Source organism: Gadus chalcogrammus, chromosome 19, assembly GCF_026213295.1.
Source record: "Gadus chalcogrammus isolate NIFS_2021 chromosome 19, NIFS_Gcha_1.0, whole genome shotgun sequence".
Lineage (NCBI taxonomy): Eukaryota > Metazoa > Chordata > Actinopteri > Gadiformes > Gadidae > Gadus > Gadus chalcogrammus.
In genome coordinates, this window is record NC_079430.1 from 14,202,115 (window position 1) to 14,226,539 (window position 24,425).

General features: G+C 51.1%; 1 protein-coding gene and 1 non-coding gene across 2 annotated transcripts; both read right to left on the bottom strand.

Annotated features, from left to right (window-relative positions):
• Nucleotides 1–711: 711 nt before the first annotated feature.
• Nucleotides 712–23,958, bottom strand: LOC130372859 (bromodomain-containing protein 1-like). Its single transcript, XM_056579020.1, has 15 exons — nucleotides 23,638–23,958; nucleotides 20,954–22,439; nucleotides 18,624–18,780; nucleotides 17,902–18,042; nucleotides 17,184–17,312; nucleotides 13,995–14,307; nucleotides 12,843–13,229; nucleotides 9,640–9,764; nucleotides 9,325–9,564; nucleotides 8,142–8,988; nucleotides 6,730–6,877; nucleotides 5,116–5,249; nucleotides 4,000–4,109; nucleotides 1,599–1,753; nucleotides 712–1,205 (listed from the first exon to the last, which is right to left on the bottom strand). The coding sequence occupies exons 2-15, from the start codon at nucleotides 22,420–22,422 to the stop codon at nucleotides 1,022–1,024; spliced, it is 4,539 nt and encodes a 1,512-aa protein (XP_056434995.1). The 5' UTR covers nucleotides 22,423–22,439; nucleotides 23,638–23,958; the 3' UTR covers nucleotides 712–1,021.
• trnak-cuu (transfer RNA lysine (anticodon CUU)) lies at nucleotides 15,304–15,376 on the bottom strand. The gene has a single exon. It is a non-coding gene; the product is annotated as a tRNA-Lys (tRNA).
• Nucleotides 23,959–24,425: the final 467 nt, after the last annotated feature.

The window sequence follows — 24,425 nt, forward strand, 5'->3', positions numbered from 1 at the left end:
CAGGCAATTTTACAGGATATTTACAGTCTTGTTGAAGAGGAAGGTGTGTTAAGATGTATAAAGTGTGAGAGAGCACGAGCTTCGCTTTAGCAATGCGTTGATCCAGCTAGCTGAGAAGGGCGGCAAAGCGTGTCATTGTGTATGCTAACGACTAGCATAACTAGACTATTTTTACAGAAACGGGGCCCACAAAATAAAAATAAAAATCACATTTAGGTAGCTGTCGACGTGATTGACAGCATAAATTAATTGAGATGAAACTGTAAAAGAAAAAACTGAAAAAACACCCGAAGCTGGGACTGAAAAACAAAATGGCGCCCGCGGGCCGGGCGAGTTGTCAATGGCAACACAGCAAAATCCTGTCGGTCGAAGCGTCACTCATAGTGTGTTTTCCCTGGAATAGAGGATGGTCGAGGAGAGGTTAGGGGTGCCGGCGGGGGGGGGGGGGGGGGGGGGAGCAGAGGTACAGAGGTCGAGAGGTCAGATACAGTGGAGGCGGGGTTTGGGGGGGGGGGGGGGGGAGGGGGGGCAGTCTTTCGGCACAGTCGACAGTAAGGAAGTTGGTGGACACATTCGTTTAAGCAGCAGCCGAGGTCGGCGAGTGGTCGCAGTGCGTTTCTTTAGGAGTGTGTTCGGGTCGGAATGGCGGAGGGGGGGGGGGGGGGTCATATAAAACGCGTCGGTAAACATTTCATTATTAAAAGTCTTCTGTTGGGGGGGGTGGGGGTGGGGGGGGGGTAACAAGGAGCCGACACAAACGCCGGAAACCAAACCAACACCCCGCCCCTGTCTGATGACGTCACACAGTGACATCACCGGGCGCCGGGGCGATTGCATAACCTCTGGGGGGGTCTTGGTGGTCCGCTTCTAGAGTCCGGTCCTCAGAGTCCGGTTTCCCTGGTAGCCGATCCAGCTGTGCGTGCCGAGGGGGTCAACACGTGTGTGTGTGTGTGTGTGTCTGTGTCTGTGTCTGTGTGTGTGTGTGTGTCTGTGTGTCTGTGTGTGTGTGTGTGTGTGTGTGTTAGTCCACGTCACTCAGGTCGCTGGGGGGCGGGTCCTGGGTGATGTTCAGGTGGCTCATGGCCCGGCTGAACGCCACCTGCACCGCCTTGCGCACGCCGGAGCTCCGCCCCTCCATCAGCTTGATCTTGTCCACCGTCTTGTCCACGCCCAGCGGCACCATCTTGGATCTAGGAAGCCACTGCCTGCACACCACAACACACACGGGCCAATCAGAGGCCTTAGTCGACATGTTGGGCCTTGGCCAATCAGAGACCTCAGCCTACATGTTGGGCCTTTTAGTCTGATTACTGTCCTGTACTTTCACTGTGATACACACACTGGGATTACTAGTACATTTTACCAGAAATTACATGTAACCAAAAGCTGGTAAGGTTTACAGTGAATACAGAGACAGGTCATTAAGGAGCAGGTAGGGGTTAGGCTGTGAATACAGAGACAGGTCATTAAGGAGCAGGTAGGGGTTAGACAGTCAGTACAGAGACGGGTCATTAAGGGGCAGGTAGGGGTTAGACAGTCAGTACAGGGACCCCCCAGGAGAGAGAGGGAGAGAGAGAGCTCCATGCAAGGTCACCCACCAGCTGCGCTTGTTGTCGAAGAAGAGGACCAGGAAGAGCTTCTCCTCCGCCTTGTACTGCATCTGCTCCCCCACCCGCAGCACGTCCAGGGGGGGCGCTGGGATGGAGGCCCCGTTGTGCTGGCACGCCACCCGGGGCATGTGGGGGTCTATGATCTGAGAGAGGGCGAGAGAGAGGGGCGAGAGAGAGAGAGGGCGAGAGAGAGAGCGAGAGAGGCGAGGGCGAGGGCGAGGGCGAGGGCGAGGGCGAGGGCGAGAGAGAGAGCGAGAGCGAGAGCGCGAGAGAGAGAAAGCGCGCGAGAGAGCGCGAGAGAGAGAGCGCGAGAGAGGGGGGGGTAGAGAGAGAGAGAGAGAGAAAGAGAGCGAGAGCGAGAGAGCGCGAGAGCGCGAGAGGTAGTGGTAAAGAGAGGTAGAGGTAGAGAGAGGGAGAGGTAGAGAGAGAGAGAGAGGGGAGAAGAGAAAGAGAGGAGTTAGATGTCGGGTTGGGATGTCGTGGCTCATGTAATTCTCCTGAGCAACAGCTTGTGTCTCAGCCACATGAAAAGGCGTCGCACTTCGACATGAGGAAATCTAGCACCGCCATCTAGTGGTTATTTCAGCACACTGCATGGCCTCAGACCAACAAACTCCCTCCAGCGCTGTCACTCTGACAATTGATAGCTTGTGCTCATCTCAGACGGTAACAAGACGCTACGGTGGTCCTGTGTGCTAAAGTGGGGACGCTAGCTTCAGTTGGCCGGGCAAACAGCTTCTGGAGAATTCCGGTCGCGGCCAATCGCACGGGTCCAAAGGTCGGTGCAATAAAGGCGGCGCAAAAAGGTGGTGAAAAAAAGATGGTGCAAAAGAGATGGTGCAAACCGAAGAGGACAAATAGGTGGAGTTGAAGGGGGCGGGACGAAGCCTGTGAAGGAAGACGGTGAGTCAGGTTCTGGTCGGTGTGGGGTGACTCCATGAACAGGCTAGGGTATCATACCCTAGCCACGCTATGGGCTCACGGCAGAGGTTCAAGTGGCGTCAAGGTTGACGGAGGAAACACAGCGTCCGTTTCATGAGAGCAGCCTGCAGATGAGGGGGTTGGACATCTGGATCAGAGGACGCGGCGGGCCGTACTGCAGAAACATCAGCCCTGCTGTATCTGACTCTGATCCCACGTCAGGACGGGAAGGACCAGAACCCACGGGGCGAGTGCTGCTCACACCGCCCTGGAGAACATCGGCGTGGTCGCTGCTGCTATGGGGGGGGGGTCAGTACGGCTAGGAGGGTAGGAGGTAGGACACAAGGGTAGGGAGGTTAGTAGAGTAGGAGGTAGGACACAAGGGTAGGGAGGTTAGTAGAGTAGGAGGTAGGACACAAGGGTAGGGAGGTTAGTAGAGTAGGAGGTAGGACACAAGGGTAGGGAGGTTAGTAGAGTAGGAGGTAGGACACAAGGGTAGGGAGGTTAGTAGAGTAGGAGGTAGGACACAAGGGTAGGGAGGTTAGTAGAGTAGGAGGTAGGACACAAGGGTAGGGAGGTTAGTAGAGTAGGAGGTAGGACACAACAGGGTAGGGAGGTTAGTAGAGTAGGAGGTAGGACACGACATGGTAGGGAAGGAGGTAGGACTCAAGGGTAGGGAGGTTAGTGGAGTAGGAGGTAGGGCACAACAGGGTATGGAAGGAGGTAGGACTCACCAGGGGAGGGTAGGAGGTAGGACACGACAGGGTAGGGGGTTATTAGGGTAGGAGGTAGGACTCAAGGGTAGGGAGGTGAGTAGAGTAGTAGGTAGGAGACGACAGGGTAGGGAAGGAGGTAGGACTCACCAGGGCAGGCGGAAGGACACAAGGGTAGGGAGGTTAGTATATTAGGAGGTAGGACTCAAGGGTAGGGAGGTTAGTAGAGTAGGAGGTAGGACACCAGGGGGTAGGACACCAGGGGGTAGGAGGTAGGACACCAGAGGGCAGTAGGGTAGGAGGTAGGACACCAGGGGGTAGTAGGGTAGGAGGTAGGACACCAGGGGGTAGTAGGGTAGGAGGTAGGACACCAGGGGGTAGAAGGGTAGGACACCAGGGGGGGGTAGGGTAGGAGGTAGGACACCAGGGGGTAGGAGGTAGGACACCAGGGGGTGAGTAGGGCTAGGGCTGTAGGGCTGCAACAATTAGTCAACAATTAGTAATTGGTCGACTAATCAATTAATCGTTTAATTAAGTCATTCGTTGGAGTCCTTCATCAAGTGGGAACACCAACTGTTGGATGCTCGCTGCTTCACGGACTCAAACCCTCGACCCCGGGTCCATTCTTAAAATGAATACTTACAATTGATCGGGCCGCTGGTCAAGCTAAACCCGATAAACGTGCTAGTGCGCTGCAGCCCCAGGGGGTGGGGGGGTCGGGGGGTCGGGGTCGGGGTCAGGGGGGGGGGACTCACCAGGGCGGGGTAGGAGGGGTACCCGCTACACTTGGCCCACACTAGCGTCAGGGGCTCCAGCGCTACCGTGGCCGCGCTGGCGGGCATCCAGATACTGCTGTTCCCCACCTCTGGAGGACACACACACACACACACACACACACACACAGACACACACAGAGACAGACAGACAGACACACCTGTTAGGACGGCCACGCGCACACACAGGCACACACACGGCGGACTCTGAGCCCTAGGGGGGGGGAAGGCGGGCTGCGTCGGGAGGTTGCTAGTTCGATCCCCGGCTCGTCCAGGCTGAGTGTCGGGGTGTCTCTGAGCCAGGCGCCTTCGTGGTTGACTCCGCCTTCGGTGGGTGGATGTGTGCGTGAGTGGGTGGATGTTAGGCGATGGTGTAAAGCGCTTTGAGCGGCCGCTGGGTAGAAAAGCGTGGTGTAAATGCAGACCGTTTATATCATCTGTCCCTCCCTCCGAGAGGGAGGGGCAGGGTGGTCTCTGCGTGGGCGCGGGTTCAGCGCCCCTGGGTCCCATCAGCCCCTAGCAGGCATGCTGCCGCCGAGGACGTGTTGTGACTGAGGCTGGAGGTGTGTGTGTGTGTGTGTGTGTGTGTGTGTGTGTGTGTGTGTGTGTGTGTGTGTGTGTGTGTGTGTGTGTGTGTGTGTGTGTGTGTGTGTGTGTGTGTGTGTGTGTGTGTGTGTGAGACTGGAGGTGTGTGTGTGTGTGTGAGACTGGAGGTGTGTGTGTGTGTGTGAGACTGGAGGTGTGTGTGTGTGTGTGAGACTGGAGGTGTGTGTGTGTGTGTGTGACTGGAGGTGTGTGACTGGAGGTGTGTGTGTGTGTGTGTGTGTGACTGGAGGTGTGTGTGTGTGTGTGTGTGTGTGTGTGTGTGTGTGTGTGTGTGTGTGTGTGTGTGTGCGCGCGCGTGCGTGTCTGAGGCCAGAGGTGTGTGTGTGTGTGTGTGTGTGTGTGTGTGTGTGTGTGTGTGTGTGTGTGTGTGTGTGTGTGTGTGTGTGTGTGTGTGTGTGTGTGTGTGTGTGTGTGTGTGTGTGTGTGTGTGTGTGTGTGTGTGTGTGTGTGTGTCTGTGCACGTGTCAGGCCGGGCTGCGGGCGCCGCTCTACCTGCGGCGATGCGGGCAGCGCGGGCGTAGTTCCCCGTCTCGATGCAGGCGATCATCTGGCTCTTGTCGTCCAGCGTGTTGCGCCGCACCAGCGCCGGCTTGCCCTTCCCACACTGGGGGAGGGTCAGGGTGCCGCTGCAGAGCGGGGGGGGGGAGAGGAGGAGGTTATACCCTTGTAACTTATCTCATGTGTAACGACAGGGTTTATTCTCGGAGAGCAACATCACTTGTCCACAGGGGGGCGGTGTTGCACCAGTGGAGAAAGATAAACATAAACTAGGGATTTTAATAACTCAAATTTTTTCATGGTCGAATAATCAGTGGGTGGTATGAACGAAAAATCGATCATTCACAAAGGCAGCCATGGATCATCAGCAAGAAATCACTTAATATCTTAAACGCAAAAAAACAACTAGATGCTTAGTAGTTCCTGTCAAATCGTCTTTTGTGAAAAATGCGTTAAACTGTAATCAGAAAACGCGGTTATATGCTATATACCCTATAATATCTGTGGTATAAAGGCTGGGATGAATTTCAAATTATAAATATGTACACTTTGTGTTGAAATTATAGACCGTTGATAATCCCATTGAAACGAATGGCGCAGGGTCTTCAAAACGAGAGATGGTAAATTGTGAAAAATGAATTAAACTGTAATCAGACAACGCGGTTATATGCTATAGACCCTAGAGTATCTGTTGTATAAAGGCTGGGACGAATTTCGAATTATAAATATGTACAATGCATTACGTTAGCTCTCTGGCTCATAGCTGAGCGGACTAGAATACCTCCCGTTGCCAAGTCGTAGCTAAGGTCTGTCCTATTTGCTGGAGGAGTGAACAACGTTTCCGTTGCATAAGAAAGAACGTTATGGGAAGGTAATGATAGAGTACTAAAGTGTGACGTCACGTTTCCATAGCAACCAATTTTCGGTTCTACACAAACCAAATTAACAAGAGGAAATCTTGTTAATCTTGGTTTGTTTTACCAATGATGCAAGTAATATCGAGAATAGATTGTCTTCATATAAAAAAAAAAAAACGAAAGTAACGTCATCAAACTTTTCCTTTAATACCCCAGGGGAATACATGAAAGCCTCAACATGTCGATTGGCAGTGATTTTCACCTCTTGAAATTGATTTTCATTTTGAAAGAAACAACACATGGCAGCAATTGGAAACGCCATCTCTCGTTCTGTTGTTCAGAACTGAAAATCCGGTTGCCAGGACAACGTGAAGTTTTCACTTTAGTACTCTATTGTTCCAGGTATTAGTCAAACCCTCAGGCGTTACCAGGGAAACAAAGTTATGGCTTGGGAAAAATGTTAAAAATCAATTTTGACCATCGGGAACGAATAATCGAACATTCCGACCCATCCCTAACATAAACAGACTTACATGGAGGCTTGATGCAAACAGACAGACAGATAGGCCGAAATACAAGACAGATATACAGACCCTGGGGTGGACAGGAATAGACAGGAAGACAGACAGACAGGTAGACAGGCATGCATGCCGACAGGTACCTGGTGTATGACGACAGACAGGTACCGTATGCAGGCAGACAGACGGGCAGACAGGCATGTAGGCTTACAGAGAGATAAAGAGGCAGGTACCTGGTGCAGGCAGACAGGCTGCTACTAGAGGAGATGGACGACTCGGACGCCCAGCGTCTCCGTGGTTCCAGAGTCCTGGGGTTCCCCAGCTCCTTCTGTACCCCCTCCTGCTCCTCCACCTCCTCCTCCAGGAAACCGTTCGACAGACCTGAAGGAGAAACACCCACGGGTTAAAACACGCCCTGGAGTGAATACAACGGCAACAACATAAATATAAATCAATGTCCCATTGAGCATTTGATATCAATGTCCCAGTGAAAATAGCCATATTAAAATGAATGTCCCAGTGAACATATTAATATCAATGTCCCAGTGACCATAGCAATAACAATGTCCATGTGAACATAGTAATATCAATGTCCCAGTGACCATAGTGATATCAATTTCCCAGTGAACACAGTGATATCAACGTCCCAGTGAACACAGTGAGATCAACGTCCCAGTGAACACAGTGATATCAACGTCCCAGTGAACACAGTGATATCAACGTCCCAGTGAACACAGTGATATCAACGTCCCAGTGAACACAGTGATATCAACGTCCCAGTGAACACAGTGATATCAACGTCCCAGTGAACACAGTGATATCAACGTCCCAGTGAACACAGTGATATCAACGTCCCAGTGAACACAGTGATATCAACGTCCCAGTGAACACAGTGATATCAACGTCCCAGTGAACACAGTGATATCAACGTCCCAGTGAACACAGTGATATCAACGTCCCAGTGAACACAGTGATATCAACGTCCCAGTGAACACAGTGATATCAACGTCCCAGTGAACACAGTGATATCAACGTCCCAGTGAACACAGTGATATCAACGTCCCAGTGAACACAGTGATATCAACGTCCCAGTGAACACAGTGATATCAACGTCCCAGTGAACACAGTGATATCAACGTCCCAGTGAACACAGTGATATCAACGTCCCAGTGAACACAGTGATATCAACGTCCCAGTGAACACAGTGATATCAACGTCCCAGTGAACACAGTGATATCAACGTCCCAGTGAACACAGTGATATCAACGTCCCAGTGAACACAGTGATATCAACGTCCCAGTGAACACAGTGATATCACCGTCCCAGTGAACACAGTGATATCAACGTCCCAGTGAACACAGTGATATCAACGTCCCAGTGAACACAGTGATATCAACGTCCCAGTGAACACAGTGATATCAACGTCCCAGTGAACACAGTGATATCAACGTCCCAGTGAACACAGTGATATCAACGTCCCAGTGAACACAGTGATATCAACGTCCCAGTGAACACAGTGATATCAACGTCCCAGTGAACAGTGATATCAACGTCCCAGTGAACACACAGTGTTCTGTATCCAGGGACTTGGATATCTTTGTACAGAAGAACACATCAAACATCCCCATGGCCGTCTGCTTCTTACCTCTGTCGAGCCGTTTGACCGGCGACACCCCCTCTCCCTCATCGGCCGCCGTCGAGTCTTCCTCGCTCAGACGCCCGTCGACGCTCCTCCTCATCCTCCTCTTCCTCCCTTGCAGCAGGTTCTCCAGCCGCGGGATCACCACTGACAGGAAGGACTTGGCCCCAAGCTCCTCCCCTTCCACCACCTCCTCCTCCCCGATCCGCGGTACCCGCCCTGCCCCCTCTGCCGCCATCCCCCCTGGCCCCGCCTCCTTCCCTCCGTCGGCTCCTCCCCCTCCCCTTGCCACGCCCACCACAGCCACTCCCCTCTTGGACTTCCTGAAGAGGATGGCGGTGCGGCGACCGACCGCGCCGACGGGCTCGGCCAGCGTGGACGTCGCCACCACGCTGACCTCGCCCTCCAGCAAGGCATTCTGGGAGCCGGGCGAGGGCCGCGCGTGGCCGTTGAGGTGAGGAGCCTCGCCGTCGGGCTTTCCGCGTCTGATGTCGGGTACCCGGTCGTCGAGGGGACGGGGGGGCTCGCAGTTGAGGCGGGGCGCCTGGTCGTGGGGGAGGCTCTTGTGGGGGAGGGGGTTGGCCTTGTGTTTCAGAATGGGGGGGTCCTCGTTATGGAGGTGGTTGGCCTTGTGTTTCAGAATGGGGGGGTCCTCGTGGTGGAGGTGGTTGGCCTTGTTTCTGAGGTTGTGGGGTTCCACCTTGTAGAGGTGGTGGGCCTTGAGGTGGTGGGGGTCCTCGTGTTGGAGGTGGTGGGCCTTGTGTCTGAGGTTGTGGGGGTCCGCCGGGTGGAGGTGATGGGGGTCCTTGTGGTGGAGGTGGTCCGCCTTGTGTCTGAGGTTGTGGGGGTCCACCTGGTGGAGGTGGTGGGGGTCCTCTTGGTGGAGGTGGTGGGCCTTGTGTCTGAGGTGGTGGGGGTCCTCCGGGTGGAGGTGGTCCGCCTTGTGTCTGAGGTGGTGGGGGTCCTCGTGGTGGAGGTGGTGGGGGTCCTCTTGGTGGAGGTGGTGGGCCTTGTGTCTGAGGTGGTGGGGGTCCTCCGGGTGGAGGTGGTGGGCCTTGTGTCTGAGGTGGTGGGGGTCCTCCGGGTGGAGGTGGTGGGCCTTGTGTCTGAGGTGGTGGGGGTCCTCCGGGTGGGGGTGGTGGGCCTTGTGTCTGAGGTGGTGGGGGTCCTCCGGGTGGAGGTGGTGGGCCTTGTGTCTGAGGTTGTGGGGGTCCGCCTGGGGGAGGTGGTTGGAGCTGTGTTTGAGGCTGGGGGGGTCTTCGTGGTGGAGGCCGCAGGGGGCGGTGTGTTTAAGGCTGGGGGGGTCCTGCAGGTGGTTGGCGTTGTGTTTGAGGCTGGGGGCCTCCAGGTGACTGAGGTCACGGGGGCCGTCGTGGTTAAGGCTGGGCGCGTCCTCGGGTTGGAGGCCCGGAGCGCCCTTGTGTTTCAGCTTGGGGGGGTTCTTGCTGGGGTTCAGTTTGGGGGGGTCCTTGCGGTGGTGGTGGTGGTGGTGGAGGTGGTTGGCCTTGTGGTGGAGGAGGGGTCCGTCGTGGATGGATCTGAGGGTGGGGGGCCCGGGGTCTCCGTCCGGGTGGACCGGGGGGGGGCTGGAGTCCAGAGGCTCCAGCTTGGGGGGGAGAGACTTGTCCCCTGGAGACGAAGGAGGAAGCCGTCAGAGTCAGACCCAGAACACACAGCTCCTTTCACTGTTACAGTAGGAATCAGTCACTTGTGTTCATATTTAGGGGATTTAGCAGACGCTTTTATCCAAAGACTTACATCAAGTACATTTGTCAGAAGAAAGAGCAACAACAACATATCTGTCTGTGCAGTGCCATGCTTTAACAGTCCCTAGGTTAACCCATTCCCCGTACTCAACAAAGATAGCTAGGATAAGATGCTACACAATTCTAAGTACTATTTTTAAGGGTACGTACGCACAACATACAATACATGTTTAAGAGGGGCTTCGGGGCTCAGTTCCCAACAAGACAAGGTGGACCTCCAAGATGATTCTGACCCCAACACCATGTGATAACCGATTTAGTCAGAGTCTAACCTTGCCAGTAAAAAAGCATCAGATCATTTTTATGCCAAGAAAGTTTTTCAATAGTACAATGTCTTTGTCCAAGGCATGTATGCGTCTCATCTGCGGGTATAATGTGAGTACTATGGAGGCTGGGAGAGGACAGAAGTCGTCTTGTCCCTGATTTGACGTCCATCACATGACCACACGGACAGAACACACCCCGTCATGTGACTCTGCTAGCCTGCAGGCTAAATGCGGACTGAGCTCCAGCATGGCACATGGGACCTCAGGCATCATGTGACTACTGGAGTTTTTTAAAGGAAAAAAGGAGACATAAAATGTCTTCTGTGGCTGATGGCCGGTTTGAGTCTGCGTTTGGCTGTTACTCCGTAGAAATGAGAAACGTCAATGAATAATAACAGGTTAGTCGTTAAATAAACTAATAATTTAGTTTTTTCCTTTTTATCGGGATTGGTCATTCAGAACAGTGCCTCGGAGTACGCTCTCCTGCATGAGAGGCATCGCCGTGTTCCCCTTCTTAAAGAACCGCCGTTACCATGGTTACCTGAGGTTGTCTCATTGTTTGTGTTTCAGCAACTGATTCCTCAACCAGCCATGTTTCGGTAAGCGAGTCGGGCGTGTACCAAACTGATCCGAAAGCCAAAGACAGGTCGCCCAACCAGCTTAACGTGGCATTTGATTCAATAATTAATTAAACATTTGTTTTAATGAATCTGAACCGTTTTAGGAATGAAAAGGAAAATAATGTCCATCTAATTAAAAAATATATAAAAAAAGAATAACAACAGCGTAAGGGTTTTAAACGGAAATTGACAATCCAAAAAATGTACCAACTGTATTCGAGCCGGCTGAAACCAGAAGCCTGGATGGCTATCCATCTTATTAATCTCACCCAGGGTGGTTACTGTTGCTGGGTGACAGTATAGCTTCAATAAAGCAGGTCGCAGACCAGATGAGCCACCTCGCCTGGAGATGCGATCTGGGGTCTTGTTTTGTGTTTAATGTCACGGGTCGCAATGGATGGCGCCGCAATAATTGCCAAGGTTTGAACCATTGCAGTCAATCATAGAGTTGCTGTTAGGTGGTACCGGTGTGAGTGCTTTTTTGAAACACGACTCATTCTCGTTGTGATTTTGTACTACCAATTAGAATTAAACCAAAAAAGGTTGTTTTTAAATTTGGCAGTTTCAATGAAATTGCACCGCAGCAATAGCACTAGTGTACAGCAACCGAAGGAAGATCTGCACACTAATCTGGCTGACGGATTAGCAGATATATTACCATTTCACAGCCCGTTTGTTTTTGTTGACCCATGTGTTTTTAGAACACCTTTTGCTTTGACATGTTTTGAATCCACTTCAATGCGTTTTCGATAACGCTATCACCCTATGATGCAGCCAGGAAATGCAACATGCACAATTACGCAGGCAAGGCAAATAAATAAAAGAATGGTCCCTATTCAGTACCGCGCACTGCCAATGATGACCGCAGGCCAAATCCAACAGAAAAAAAACATTCCCTACTTTAATACCACCAGGTCTACGTTGACATTACAGACCACATGACCAAGGGCTATATGGTTGGACCAAACACGTGTATTATACTGCTTTTTTTAAGTCTTAAAACGGCTTGAAACCTTGTTTTTCCGATAACGTTTAAATGGTCAAACATGTGTTTGACCATGTGTAAAAATCCAAATGACCCATCTCACAACGTTTCCAGTGTGAAGTCTACACTTTAACGAGTACTCTTCTACAGAAAATCCCTTTAATCAGTTTGAACTCTTCAAAAATAAGGGCGAGGTTTGGCAACACGTCACTGACCAACAAGAACAGACTTGAAAGGCTGTGTAAGGTGGCCAGGCAAGTATGTGGTGGAAGTTCGGCCCAACTTTAAGATTAGCAGGTTTTCGCAAATGCTACCAGTATTCTGAACTGTCTTAACTTAACTGTCTTAACTTAACTGTCAGGGTCTTCCTAAGGAGTTGGAGCTACTACCCTCAGGTCGTCATTTGAAGGATCCGGCGAGGAGGAGCCAACTCTATACGTTCCTCCTTTTGTCCCAACTGCCATTTCTACCTTAAGTAGTAAATAATTTAATCCTATTAGGCCAAGGTCGTTGCACTACAAAAGTCATGTAGTCTGAACTACCGCCGTGTATTGCTGTTGATGTTATGGTGTTAGTATTCGAGGGCCAAATACAAAATCGGTAGACAGACACCCTATCGTAATTACTACTTATATTATTTCCCCAGAAGCCCCTAGCCAGCCATATCTTTCCAGTCCCAATTGATAGAACTTCACACCATGGTAGAGGGTGAACGAAAATGGCCCAGTAAAAAATTGGGCAATGGCTCTGTGCAGTGGAAATGTGAACTTTGAACAAGCATATCTCCTTAGCCCTTTGAGCTTCAGTTGGGAAACTTTGCCAACATGCGTCTCCTTATAATGAACACATTCGTCTCGAGAACATATGACTTCTTTCTGGATAGATTTTCCACCTTTTAGATTTTTGTGAAAAAAAGAAAACAATCATCATCAATGGTGGTGTTGTGAAAGGCACACGGGTCAAGATTCATTTCTCCAAAGATTTTCCACATTGGGCATAAGATATAGTGATCTACTCCAAAAAGGTAAAGCTTGGTGCTACCGTCATGGTAGAGAACACACGGTACGTACCATCGTCGTGGAGACAGTGGCCGTTGGTCTGCGCGGCTCTCAGGTGAGTCTTCCCCGCCTCGGGCTGAGGCGACGTCAACGACAAAGAGGTCGACGACGAAGACGAGGAGGACGAAGCAGAGGACGAGGACGAGGAGGCGTGGTGTTGGTGATGGTGATGGTGGGGGTGGTGGTGATGGTGGGGGTGGTGGTGGTGGTCGGGGAGCCCCCGGTGGAGGCTGGCCTCGCTGCGCACGTCGTTGATGGTCTTCTTCAGCAGCTTCAGCCGCTTGCTGCGCGACGGGCTGGACTTCATGGAGCAGGTGAGGTCCAGCTTCTCCAGCAGCTGCTGCAGCTGCTGCTCGGGGGACAGGCGAGCCCGGTTGGCCGGCACCAGAAGGCGATCCACTGGGGGGGAGGGGGGGGCAAAGAGAGGTCAAAGGTCGACATCGGACTGAACATGAGGTTACTAAACACTACTCTTCTGCGTTGACTTGGTGGAGCGCTGTTCAGGAACATCTTGTCTAGGTAAGATGTTCACCTGTCTCGTTTTACTCTTAGTGTTTGAGTTAAATCACCATTATGCATCTTCTTCATTAGATAATATCTAATGGTAAAGCACGCATGGAAGGTACTTAATAAATAGAGTTTCAAAATCTAGGAATTGATGGAGTCTAGAGCCATCTCTTTCTTCTCCACGGCGGAAGGATCCCAGATCCAGACAATCACAGTTTTACCCACAACAATCTATGGGCGTATGCTGATCTGCTGTAGTTACTAAATTAGCAGTAGTCTGCATTTCAAGCATGCACTTGACTGGATGCCTGGCATATCGTAGTGACTACAACTGAATGCCTGGACTCTCCTTAAGGTTAACCGACCAGCCTCCCATCAACAATTGAAATTTTTTTAACTGTATGAATGTATGCCAATTATGGCACCCATTGCACACACAGCGTTCCTTCTCAAGATTCTTTCCTTGCTGATTAAGGGAGATATTTTTCTTGCCCTCTGGAGGGCTAGGGTCATGGTGGTGTCCTAACTATATGGCCTGTTAAGCTTTACCTGTGACTAAGGAACACACAAATAAAATATAATTGACTTGAATTGGTGACTGCCTCCCAAACCCGGGAAACGGACTCTCAAATCTCCCGGACCGGGACGTGGCCTCACCTTCGTCCCAGGAGAAGGGTGGCGCCGGCTCCAGCTTGGGCGCCTCCGGCAGGTGGATCCCGGCGAGGGGGTCGAAGCCGATGCGCTCGGCGTCGCGTCGGGCCTTGCGGATCAGCACGCCGCCCTGGTCGCGCATGCGTACCGCGGCGCGGTGGAAGTACGAGTCCCGGGGGTTGTACTGCAGGCAGTTGGCCACCATGAGGTCGAAGTCGGCCTGAAAGTGGTCCAGGCCGCCGTACGCCTGCGCCTCCACGCGCCGGGCCATGGTGGAGAAGTCCATGGGGTGCTTGATGTGGTCCAGGTAGTCCGGGACCTGGAGGCGGAGACAGAGGGGGGAGGGGGGGGGCATTGGAGACGCTGAGCTAGGGCTTGACAAATCTTGATGTTGGTTATTAGCCACCACATAAACCAGTTCAAATGTAATATTACTAAAAAAGTACAAACGACCAAAACCCTTCCTGATCATTCACAAGAAAAGCACCTGCATTGTGTTAGGTTAAAGTTCAAACGTGCTGCAAGATGTGTGCACGAGAACGCACAGGCGTGCGGGAAGCAAGGTAATAAGAAAATAATTTACCCTATCAAATTTGCTTTTCAAAAGTCCAGCTACAAAGCATTTCGGCGTCTATACGACCAAGTTATTTCTGTGTTAAATGACTACATGGTTTTTACCCTTCTCATGGGGAGAGAGAGAAAGGAGGGGAGTTTGCGGTAGCATGCGTGCGTGTGTGGTTGCCGACCAAACACAAAAGGTGTCTGAGGCAAGGTGGGGGGAGAAGGAGGGAGAATGTCCTATTTGTGGAAATTCTCTTTACGCCCCAGTCGCAAACAATAAAATCATATTCTCGAGCAAAAACATTACCTGTGGCGGATGCAGGCCTGTAATGGGCCTTTCAGTATACCTACCAAGCTAGCTGCACATACTCGGCCCTGAACTTATTGCGCATGACCTGAGCTTGACCAAAAGGCTAGTAGGCAAATATGTTGCTAAGCTAGCAAGCTCGTCCCGTTGGACTTTGGAGAGAGGCACCGAAGGGAGGGGTGGGATTTATTCGGATGGCTGATTTTAAAAGCTAGCTAACTCAAAACCACCTGCCCTAGTTTTAAATCAAGGCTGAAGAAAATATACATCACATATTTTACAAAGTTATATAATTATGAAAGAGTGGTTGGCCATTTTGTCGTCAGTTTTTAAAAGCGTTCCTGGTTAATGAGCCTGTCTCTCTCCTCTTCCAAGTGTCTCTGCTGGGACGAGTGCTCCAGGGGTCGGCCATGTGTCTTATGACAACTGTCAGTTGGAAAAGATCATCGCCCAACGTGGGGCTCGAACCCACGACCCTGAGATTAAGAGTCTCATGCTCTACCGACTGAGCTAGCCGGGCTGAATGTCCAAGAACACACCCACGTTTAAGAGGAAGCAACATAGCCCTTCGGTTACTCGCATGACGCATACCAGGAAGTGCTCACTTTTCAAACGACTGTCAGCAACAAGCTAGACTAGCAGCTAGCAGACGCAAAGCAAACAATGGAGGAAGTCCACACTTGGCTAGCCAACGTGGGTTAGCCTAGCCAGCCAACACTATGGCAACAGCTAGCTAGCCTACACTGCAGCTAACCACTAGCAAACTAGCCAACAGCTAGCACTGAACTAGTGAGTATCCTGACAAGCCAATTACTCTAACACTCCCATTATTGTGATAATTATAACATGGCCACAAGGGATGCAGAGGTTTATCGCATAGGCCGATATTCCCAGTATTGACTGCCATCGGCCGATCAGGGAATAAGATTACATAGTTGCACAGGTAAATCACACTTCTTTCCCCGTTTGAACTTCAGAAAAGAGAAGTCAGCTTATCAGAGGCATCGGCTTCTGACGTGATCTCCCAAACGTCGGAATCGGCTGCTGACGTTATCCCCCAAACATCGGAACCAGCTGCTGTCGTTAACTCCCAAACATCGGAATCGGCTGCTGACGTTACCCCCCCCCCCAAACATCGGTATCGAACCTTCAGCCTTTACAGCGATAGCCTATGCACAGTGCGGTTATACACCAAAGTATAAATATCACCCATTAGGCTTGTATGTTGCCGATCACCTTAACATCAACCATCCAGATGCAGTCAAATCAGTTCAGCCATTTATTCCATTAACACACATGCAATACAATAAGGAGAATGGAACGCTCCGACTCATTTGTTATCCAAAGCTTACCGACCACACAGACATATGGTTACACTGCTTTCAAGTAGAGGCAGAGAACAATGTAGTTGTGCTTTTAGATCAGGCCGAGCGTATAACAGGCAACACCATTAACTCTGATTACATGTTGGGTAAACTCTGTGTTGGATGTGTTTGATCCATACAGTTTATGTCGTTATCTGTTGCAGCTCCTTGAAGCTAGTGAGAGTGTGTTTGCCTGATTCATTCCAATTAACTGTAATCCAACTGATTCCTTGTTCTTTGTCAAAGGGATGTTTCATTTACTCCAAGATCGTATTCTAAATTAAAGACACTGTGTGGATCCACTCATAACTCGTCCAAACTAAACTCTGGTGTTCAGAGTAGCCTCTTTCCTTAACGCATCTCTGACGCCGCCACAAAATAACACTAACTATGTAGGTATGTATGACATCTGACCTACAAGCATGAGATATTAGCTGGATAAGAGCAACTAAAACAAGTGCTGCAGGACTCATTTGCTAAATTCCATAAATATGATTAAAACCACTGGAGAGGGCAGCCATAGGAATCAGAGCGAGTGATTGACAGTCACTATTGTTATAGATGTCACGAGGAGGCCGGTGGGGGTCTGGGACTCCTACACCCAGTCGGGGGCCAATAGGGTGTGAACCCACAACCTTTTGTCCCCGAGTCACCAGACACCCTCCCCAAGCACCGTCCCCATATCCGTGTCAGGTGAATGGGTGTAGGGCAGTGTGTAGTAGAGATGTTCCGATACCATTTACTCCTTCCCGATTGTAACGACTAATAGCACGTGTTTGTGATGTTCTTTGCCTGTGTAGTAAAGGAGCTATTCAGGTGATGGTATCGGATCAGCGCATAGACATGTGAACCCGCCGATACCTCCGATACAAAATTGTAGGCAGCATCAGAGGAATTTCCGGTACTTCCATCGTATCGGAACAACTCCAGGGTGTAGCAGTGTGTCGCAGTGTGTCGCCTCACCTCGCCGACGTCCACGGGCTGGGCGAACACCCGGGCTTGGTCCTTCTCCTGCAGCTGCTCCAGCAGGGCCCCGAGCAGCAGGCTGAAGGGCGTCAGCTGCAGCTCAAACAGAGTCTGCTGCAGCTTCATCTGATGGAGGGACACGGGCGATCAGGGGGGGGGGGGGGGGGGGGGGGGAGGAGTCGTAGGCCGCGGTCACACCGCAGCGCTGACCACCCTCCACCACGAGAAAGGGTTGTGCTCTGTGATGCATGCTCATTCACTCACCTACCACGCCAATTCACTCACTCACTCACACGTGCAGTCGTTCACTCACTCAGGCACACACAGTCACTCGCTCCTTCACTAACACGCGCATCCCATTCACTCAGGGCACTCAAACCCATTCGCAAGACCGCAGTTGTTCACTCCGGGACTCACACATTCACCGCCCACACCCATTCACTCACATGCCCAAACCATTCACTCACAAGCACAATAGTTCACTCATGCACACGCACGTTCATTCACCCGCCCACTAACACCCATTCATACAGGCGCGCAGATGTTCACACAGACGCGCGCACACAAATTCACTAACTCGTGCATTAATTCCCAGTGTGATTAATTCTCCCACTGACATTAACACACATACTGACACGCGTGTCAGATAGCCGCCATAGCTATGCCGTGGGTCTCTAGGTCTGCGTTCCACCCATGGTATTCCACGGCCTTTTACCTCCTCCCTCTTCAGCTTCTCCCGCTTGCGGATGAGCTCCAGCAGTAGCCTGGCTCGCTCCAGGTCGTGGCGCAGGCGATGCCACTCCTTCAGCTGCTCCTTGAGGGCCCGGCTCTCCTCCTCGCACTGCTTCTGGTGGCCCTGGGCACAAGAAGACACCACGTCATGAAACACCTTTTTGTTTCCAGTGACCTTGAACACAACACAGTCTTGAAACCTCCCACGGTTTCTCTCCACCTTGAACACATCCCATTAGAGCCTCCCACTGACTTTAGTGACCATGAAGACCACACGATGTAACAGAGCTTTCCAACCACTTCTGATTAACCTGAAGTGAACACAAGAAAAAATATTTACACATTTATAGCGCTCCTGAACACAACAAAATGTCGTGAAAAAAACCACTCTCAGGTGACCTTGAACATACCACCATGTAAGGAAACTAAGGGGCCAGGCGTCTAATTGAAGACTGTTTTTATTTCCCTGCTGGTTTTTGCATGAAATGCCTCTTGGGTGCAACCATAAAGTCTTGAAACGTCCCACAGCTTCTGTTGATCTTGAACGCAACACAACCCTCAACGAAACCGCATGCACAGATACTTTACGAGTCCCGTAACGGTATACGTAGGCAATGCATCACAATTGAATAAGAAGTAGAATCTAGAAAATAAGAGCAGCATTTTCAGCAGAGCCTTGGGTTGCAAACCAGCAGTGAGGGGTACCTGCTGAACCGTCTTCGGGGACTGAGTGCTGGTCTTCAGCCGGCGGATGAGAGGCAACCCGTTCCTCGCCTGCCTCTTTAGGGTCCAGTAGTTCAGCACCAGCTGCACAAACGCCTTCTTCTTCTGGATGGACACCTGGTTCAGGATGCTCTGTAGCCTGGAGGTCAGACGGACGGGTCCGGGGGGGGGGGGGGTTAGGGAGACGGCCTCATACAAGCCGCAGGCCGGGGATGAACACACAGTATGCGTACACTCAAGTTGTCAGACAGCTATACTGCTGTTGCATGTTGGGTTTACAGATGTTGATGATTTAAGGTGAATAAAATTGCCCTTGCTAAATCTGTTGATAGTTTTCCACGTTCCTGATGATGAAGCAGCACATGATTCGCTGTATGAACCGTATGAACACGGCGAGTTATAGGAGGCAAATTCTAATGCCGTACAAACGGGAACAAAACTACATTCGCTGTTTTATCTACTTTCAATTTAGTGTTGGATGTTTGAAATTCCCCCAGTAGTCTTCAGACGAATGTGGCGTCCTTATGAATTAAGCACAGATACTTTGTTTTATCTCTCATTGTGTTCATTCCAAGCACAGGAGCACGTATGGATGATTAAAGGATATTGTATTCTGATGCTTCATAATTAAATGGGGACCGGCTTGTGGAATCTGCCTCCATGTCCCCCCCCTCAGATGTAAATAGAACCCTATACGTGTGTATTGGAGAGCCGGCTGCATTAACACTCCTGCTCGACACAGTACCATGTGGTAGCGAGAACACAATGTGGTGGTTGGACAGAGCCGATCACACATGTGTCTCTGATGCAATAAGATCTGGATTCCATGTGCATTGTATCCATCGCCTAAACACATGTTAAAGTTGGGCTATTATGCCACCAGGTGTGAGTGTGATTAGCCATCTCAAGCTGTGGGAAAAAAAAATCGTCCTTTTCCTGTGTCTTAGTGATATCACAAGTGGGCGTGTCCACTTAGATGTGTGTTGACAGATCAGATTACCAGCCTACCCGATGGACTGTAGCAAATGTTGCTGGTCCATCCATCATACATCTAGATGGACACGCCCACTTGTGATGTCACTAAACCACAGGAAAAGGCCAATTTGCAAACGATAATCTTCTTGCTTTTCCAATGGGGCAGTGTAACTAATTACGTACTCACAAAACCTTCCAAACCTGTCATTCAGTGATGTGTCTACAAAGCCCGTCTATGTTTACTACCTAGTTACACCATCCTTCTTCAAATACAAATAACTTTGAATATGAAGTGAATATTAGTATTCCATGTATATAGGACCAAAGCCAACAGATTGGTCGCATATCTGTTTGCATTGAACAAAACACACAGTTCCACTCAAAAAAGTGAAACAGATCAGAGTCACGTGGAAGTTGGAACAACAGTCAGGAACAAAACACAGCTTTGAGGAGGGACGTTTTAGTGACATCACAAGTGGGAGTGTCCACCCAGAGGTATGCTGGATAGCTCGGTCTACCAGCCTACCCAGTGGACTGCGTGTCAGGACTAATGCTACGTTTTTATTATCCATCCGTCTCGGAGGTCCGAGGACGTTGCCTAGCGACACGCACAAACACACCCCATTTCCTCCGACGGCGAACTCGCCATCTCGGTTGAACTCAGTGGTGACCGAGCAAAATTCCGAGACAGAATTCAAGATGGCTGCGCCCAGTGTGACTTGAAGCATTAACTGTTTTCATTGTGCTTGGATCGCTTTGGTGGTTTAAATGGCAATTTCAATCACTCGTATTACTGCAATACCTTACTGCGTCCGTATCTCTGCCTATGGCCTATAGCCTACCTATTTTGGAGCGCCTGGTACTCTGCCAATGCTACCGCGACAACAACTTTCTGGATGGCATCCATGTTTTCCTACAACGACCGAGCGAAATAATTAAACGCTTTAAGTGTGGGCGTGGCGTCAGATCCGAGATCCGAGTCGGTTCGCAGAGAATACTAAATAGCACCATAACTATCAAGCATTCATCTAGGCGGACACACCCAAATTGGATGACACTGAAACACAGAAAAGGGCCAATTTTCAAATGGCTTGCAATGCCACATCACACAGACACCTGGTGGCATAATATCACCCCTTTAATGCCAGGCGTAAGTGGATAGTGGCAAAAAGGATGACCCTTTAGAACTCCGTACACACCAGATACCTGGTCCCTTTAATCCATGCACCCCGTTTCAAATGTTGCACTGTTAACCAGTCCAAATCTGAACCTTGGAAATGGACACATCCAACCTCTGATAAGAGAACTGACTGGAGCAGTCAGGATCAAAAACGCACCTTTGGAGAGGGAAACTAGGCGCGTTGGCAGGAGTGGCGACCTCCCCCTCCACCTCCTCCACCTTCACGTCCGGCTTTTTACTCTTCTTGCTCTTCCTCTGCTGCTGCTGCTGCTGCTGCTGCGGCTGCGGCCGCTTCCCTTTCGACCGCCGGCTCCGTCTAGCCCCCTGCTCCTCCTTCTTACACAGTCCGTTCCGGGGCGCCGTGACCGCGTCGTACACCGTCAGGGGCTTCCGGGCGCCGCCGCTGGGCGTGTGCGCGCCGCAGTACGCCACCTTCTTCACCGAGAAGGCCGGCTCGCCGCTCTCCGTCACCTCCTTCACCGGCTCCATCTTCATGAAGAGCCCCGCCTTCTGGGCGCAGCTGACGTGGAAGGCGGCGTAGCAGTTGGCGCGGTGGCACTGGATGCACGCCCCGGCGCCCTTGCGCTTGCAGAGGTGGCACGTCAGCTTCCAGCGGGCCGCCGGGATGTGGCGCACGCCGTCGATGGGCTCGATGAAGGTGGTGTTGGAGAAGCCCACCTCGGGCACCCAGAGGGCGCACGCCACGTGGCCCCAGCGCTCGTCGTCCGTGCGCTTGACGGCGCCGCCCGTGTTGGGGCAGAGCACGCAGGCCGCCGGCGTGCCAGGCGCCAGCAGGCAGTGGCGGCACAGCCACTGGCCCTCGGGGATGTAGGGCACGCCGTAGCACTCCTGGTGCACCGCCAGGTTGCAGGCGTCGCAGAAGAGGATGGCGTTGCCGTTGTGGCACTCGCCGTCGGCGCACACGCAGCACACGGCGTCCTCGTCGACGGGCGCCTGCTCCTGGCCCTGGCTCTCCTGGTGCGCCTCCTTCTCGAAGCGGTCCACCAGGAACTCGAACACGTTGTAGGAGACGCAGCTGGCGCCCTCGCCGCGGCGCCTGTCGTTGACCAGGTCCAGCCAGGCGTAGTCCTCCTCGTCCATGTCGTACTCGGTCTCCTCGTCCAGCTCCTCCTCCGTCTTCTCCTCGAAGGCGTAGAAGGCGGAGGGGCGCCGGGGCACCGCCGGCAGGTTGTACTCCACCGTGCGGAACTTGGGCTCCGGGAGCTTCTTGGGGCAGGCCCCGCTGTGGGGGCCGTGGTTCCCGGGCTTGTCCCCATGGGAGGCCACCGCCGCCGCCGCCGCCGTGGCGGTGACGCCCAGAGCGGCGTTCTTCTTCTCTTGGCTGTTCTTGAGACGGACCGAGCGCAGCGGGGCCTGCGGCGGGGGCTTGTCCGCGTTCTCCTTGTTGCTCGTGCACTCCAGCATCTCCTGGGCCGTGGGGTCGTCGTCCGAAAGCACGCCCATCTTGTCGTAGATGCTTATGCGGTGCACCCGCCCGTCAATCTCCATCTCCACCATTCGCTGTGCCTGGGCGTAGGTGAGGATCTGCTTGTTGGGCGAGGGCATGATGGGAGACGGCGGCCGCTGGGGTACGGGGACCCGGTGGTACCGAGCTTTCTTCCTCATGGTGGCGATCCGTGTTGCTATGGGGACACAGAGTGGAGCACAGAGTCAAGATCGGTTGTTGTGACAATAGGGTGAGCAGGACGGAGGAATGAATACCTGACTGACTAGATCTACAGAGTTGTCACAAATGCAAAACAACTGCATGTTGTAAATGTTAAAAGATTGTCGGGTTACTGGTAGTCCTGAGACAAAGTTTAACTCACAACAACAAGAGTGAGCTTTGTTGTGAAGAAATACCCATTTAACATCAATTCTTTAAAACGATACTGTTTACACAACCTTTTTTGTCAGTGCTAAAAGATTCCCTTCAAATAAGAGAGGTTTGACTAACATAAATCGAAATATTTTACCCGTAAACATTTACTTGTACATGCCGATGTTCAAATGCTAACGGCAGTAACTATTATGGTGACTTTCGTGTGAAGCTGACATTTACTTTGACAAATGTGGTTTCATCAACATAGTCAACATCTCACATTTATAGTGTAAGCACCTATTTGGGACGAACGCGTATTTATCTTGTTTTAAAGTTTCAGTTCATCGAAACACAAGAACAGCTCTCTCACTATGACACGATACAATGCAGCATTTAAATTGCAGACGAGGAATCGAGATACCAAAAAGAACAGGATTTATGCATGATGTTATGGTTGCACCCAAGAGGCATTTCATGCAAAAACCAGCAGGGAAATAATGAATAGTGGAGTGCATACCACAGACAGGGATCAAAAACCACTAGCTTGTTCGTGTTAATGATGGTGCAACAGAGTACAGTAACAAATATGATAACACTAGTCATCCTGGCCGTCCAGGAGCCCTGCCAGCCAGGACTTCATAATGACCATTGACAGAGGCATTTAAATGCAGTGGGAGGTGGCCCTGCACTGCTCTGCTGTTAGACCCGAGTTAGTAATGTCCTATTTGGTGCAGGGGTGTGCAGTTAACCATCCTAATGCGAGTGTACTGTGCCAAAGTGGCCTGGATGCTAACAATAACATTAGCCAGCTAGCCAGTGAAGCTAGCCCCCTGCTAACAAGAGCAAATGGCGTCAAACAAAACAAAAACGGCTCTTCTTTATTTTCCCCTAACCACCACCCCCTCTTTTAAATTCCGCCATTCACACAGCGAAACACTGCAGATAACGTACACGTCTCGTGGTCTTGGGCGTATCGCGGCCTGTATCGTGTTGCAAATAAGAAGGAAAAACACACATACCTCGGATTTGTAAGCACTTATGCTAGTGGGGGAAAGACAGTAGCTGCAAAAGGCGACGGTGGTACGGCCTGAACCGAACACAATGTTCTCATCCGACGGGCGATTCCGCGATCTTTTCGGAGATTAACGAAAAACGGAGGCTCCCAGAGCGGCTTGTACGACCGCAAAGTTCCGCATTCAAACATTCAAATCCGTGCGTGTAAGCAGGGGATCTGACGGTAGGGGTTTAACGGCTCGTTCACGGGTTTGTTGTGGTGGGGAGTCGCCGTGGTGCCTCCGCGGAGAGCAGGAGCTGAATGAGCGGCGTAGCTCTAGCGTAGCTCGACCCCCAACACAACAATGCACGAGACCGCCGCACCACGCAAGGCACGACGTGGTGACGTTGTGACGCAGCGGGGATCACGTCCGTGCGTGATAATGTACAAACAAACAAACAAATAAAGACATGATTTTTTTTTAATAATTTATTTGTCTTTAGTTTGTTTGAACAAGCCTGATTTATCTAGTTTATTGTATAGATCGGGCAATAAGGCTGATTATCTAACAAACTAAACACAAATCAATATCTTCTTTTTTTTTTTACTTTTTTAAGCTCATTGTATGAGGTATCCTTATTACCTTACGTTAGATATTATTTTTGTGCATGTAATTATTTTTCCCTGATATTTATTATTTTTCCTTGGAATTAATGCAGTTACTTTTTTGGTATTAGGGAAGGGTTTCCATTCATTGTGTGAATTATTGTATTTTTGTATGCTGTTCATTGGAATAGGGTTTATAAATAAAGA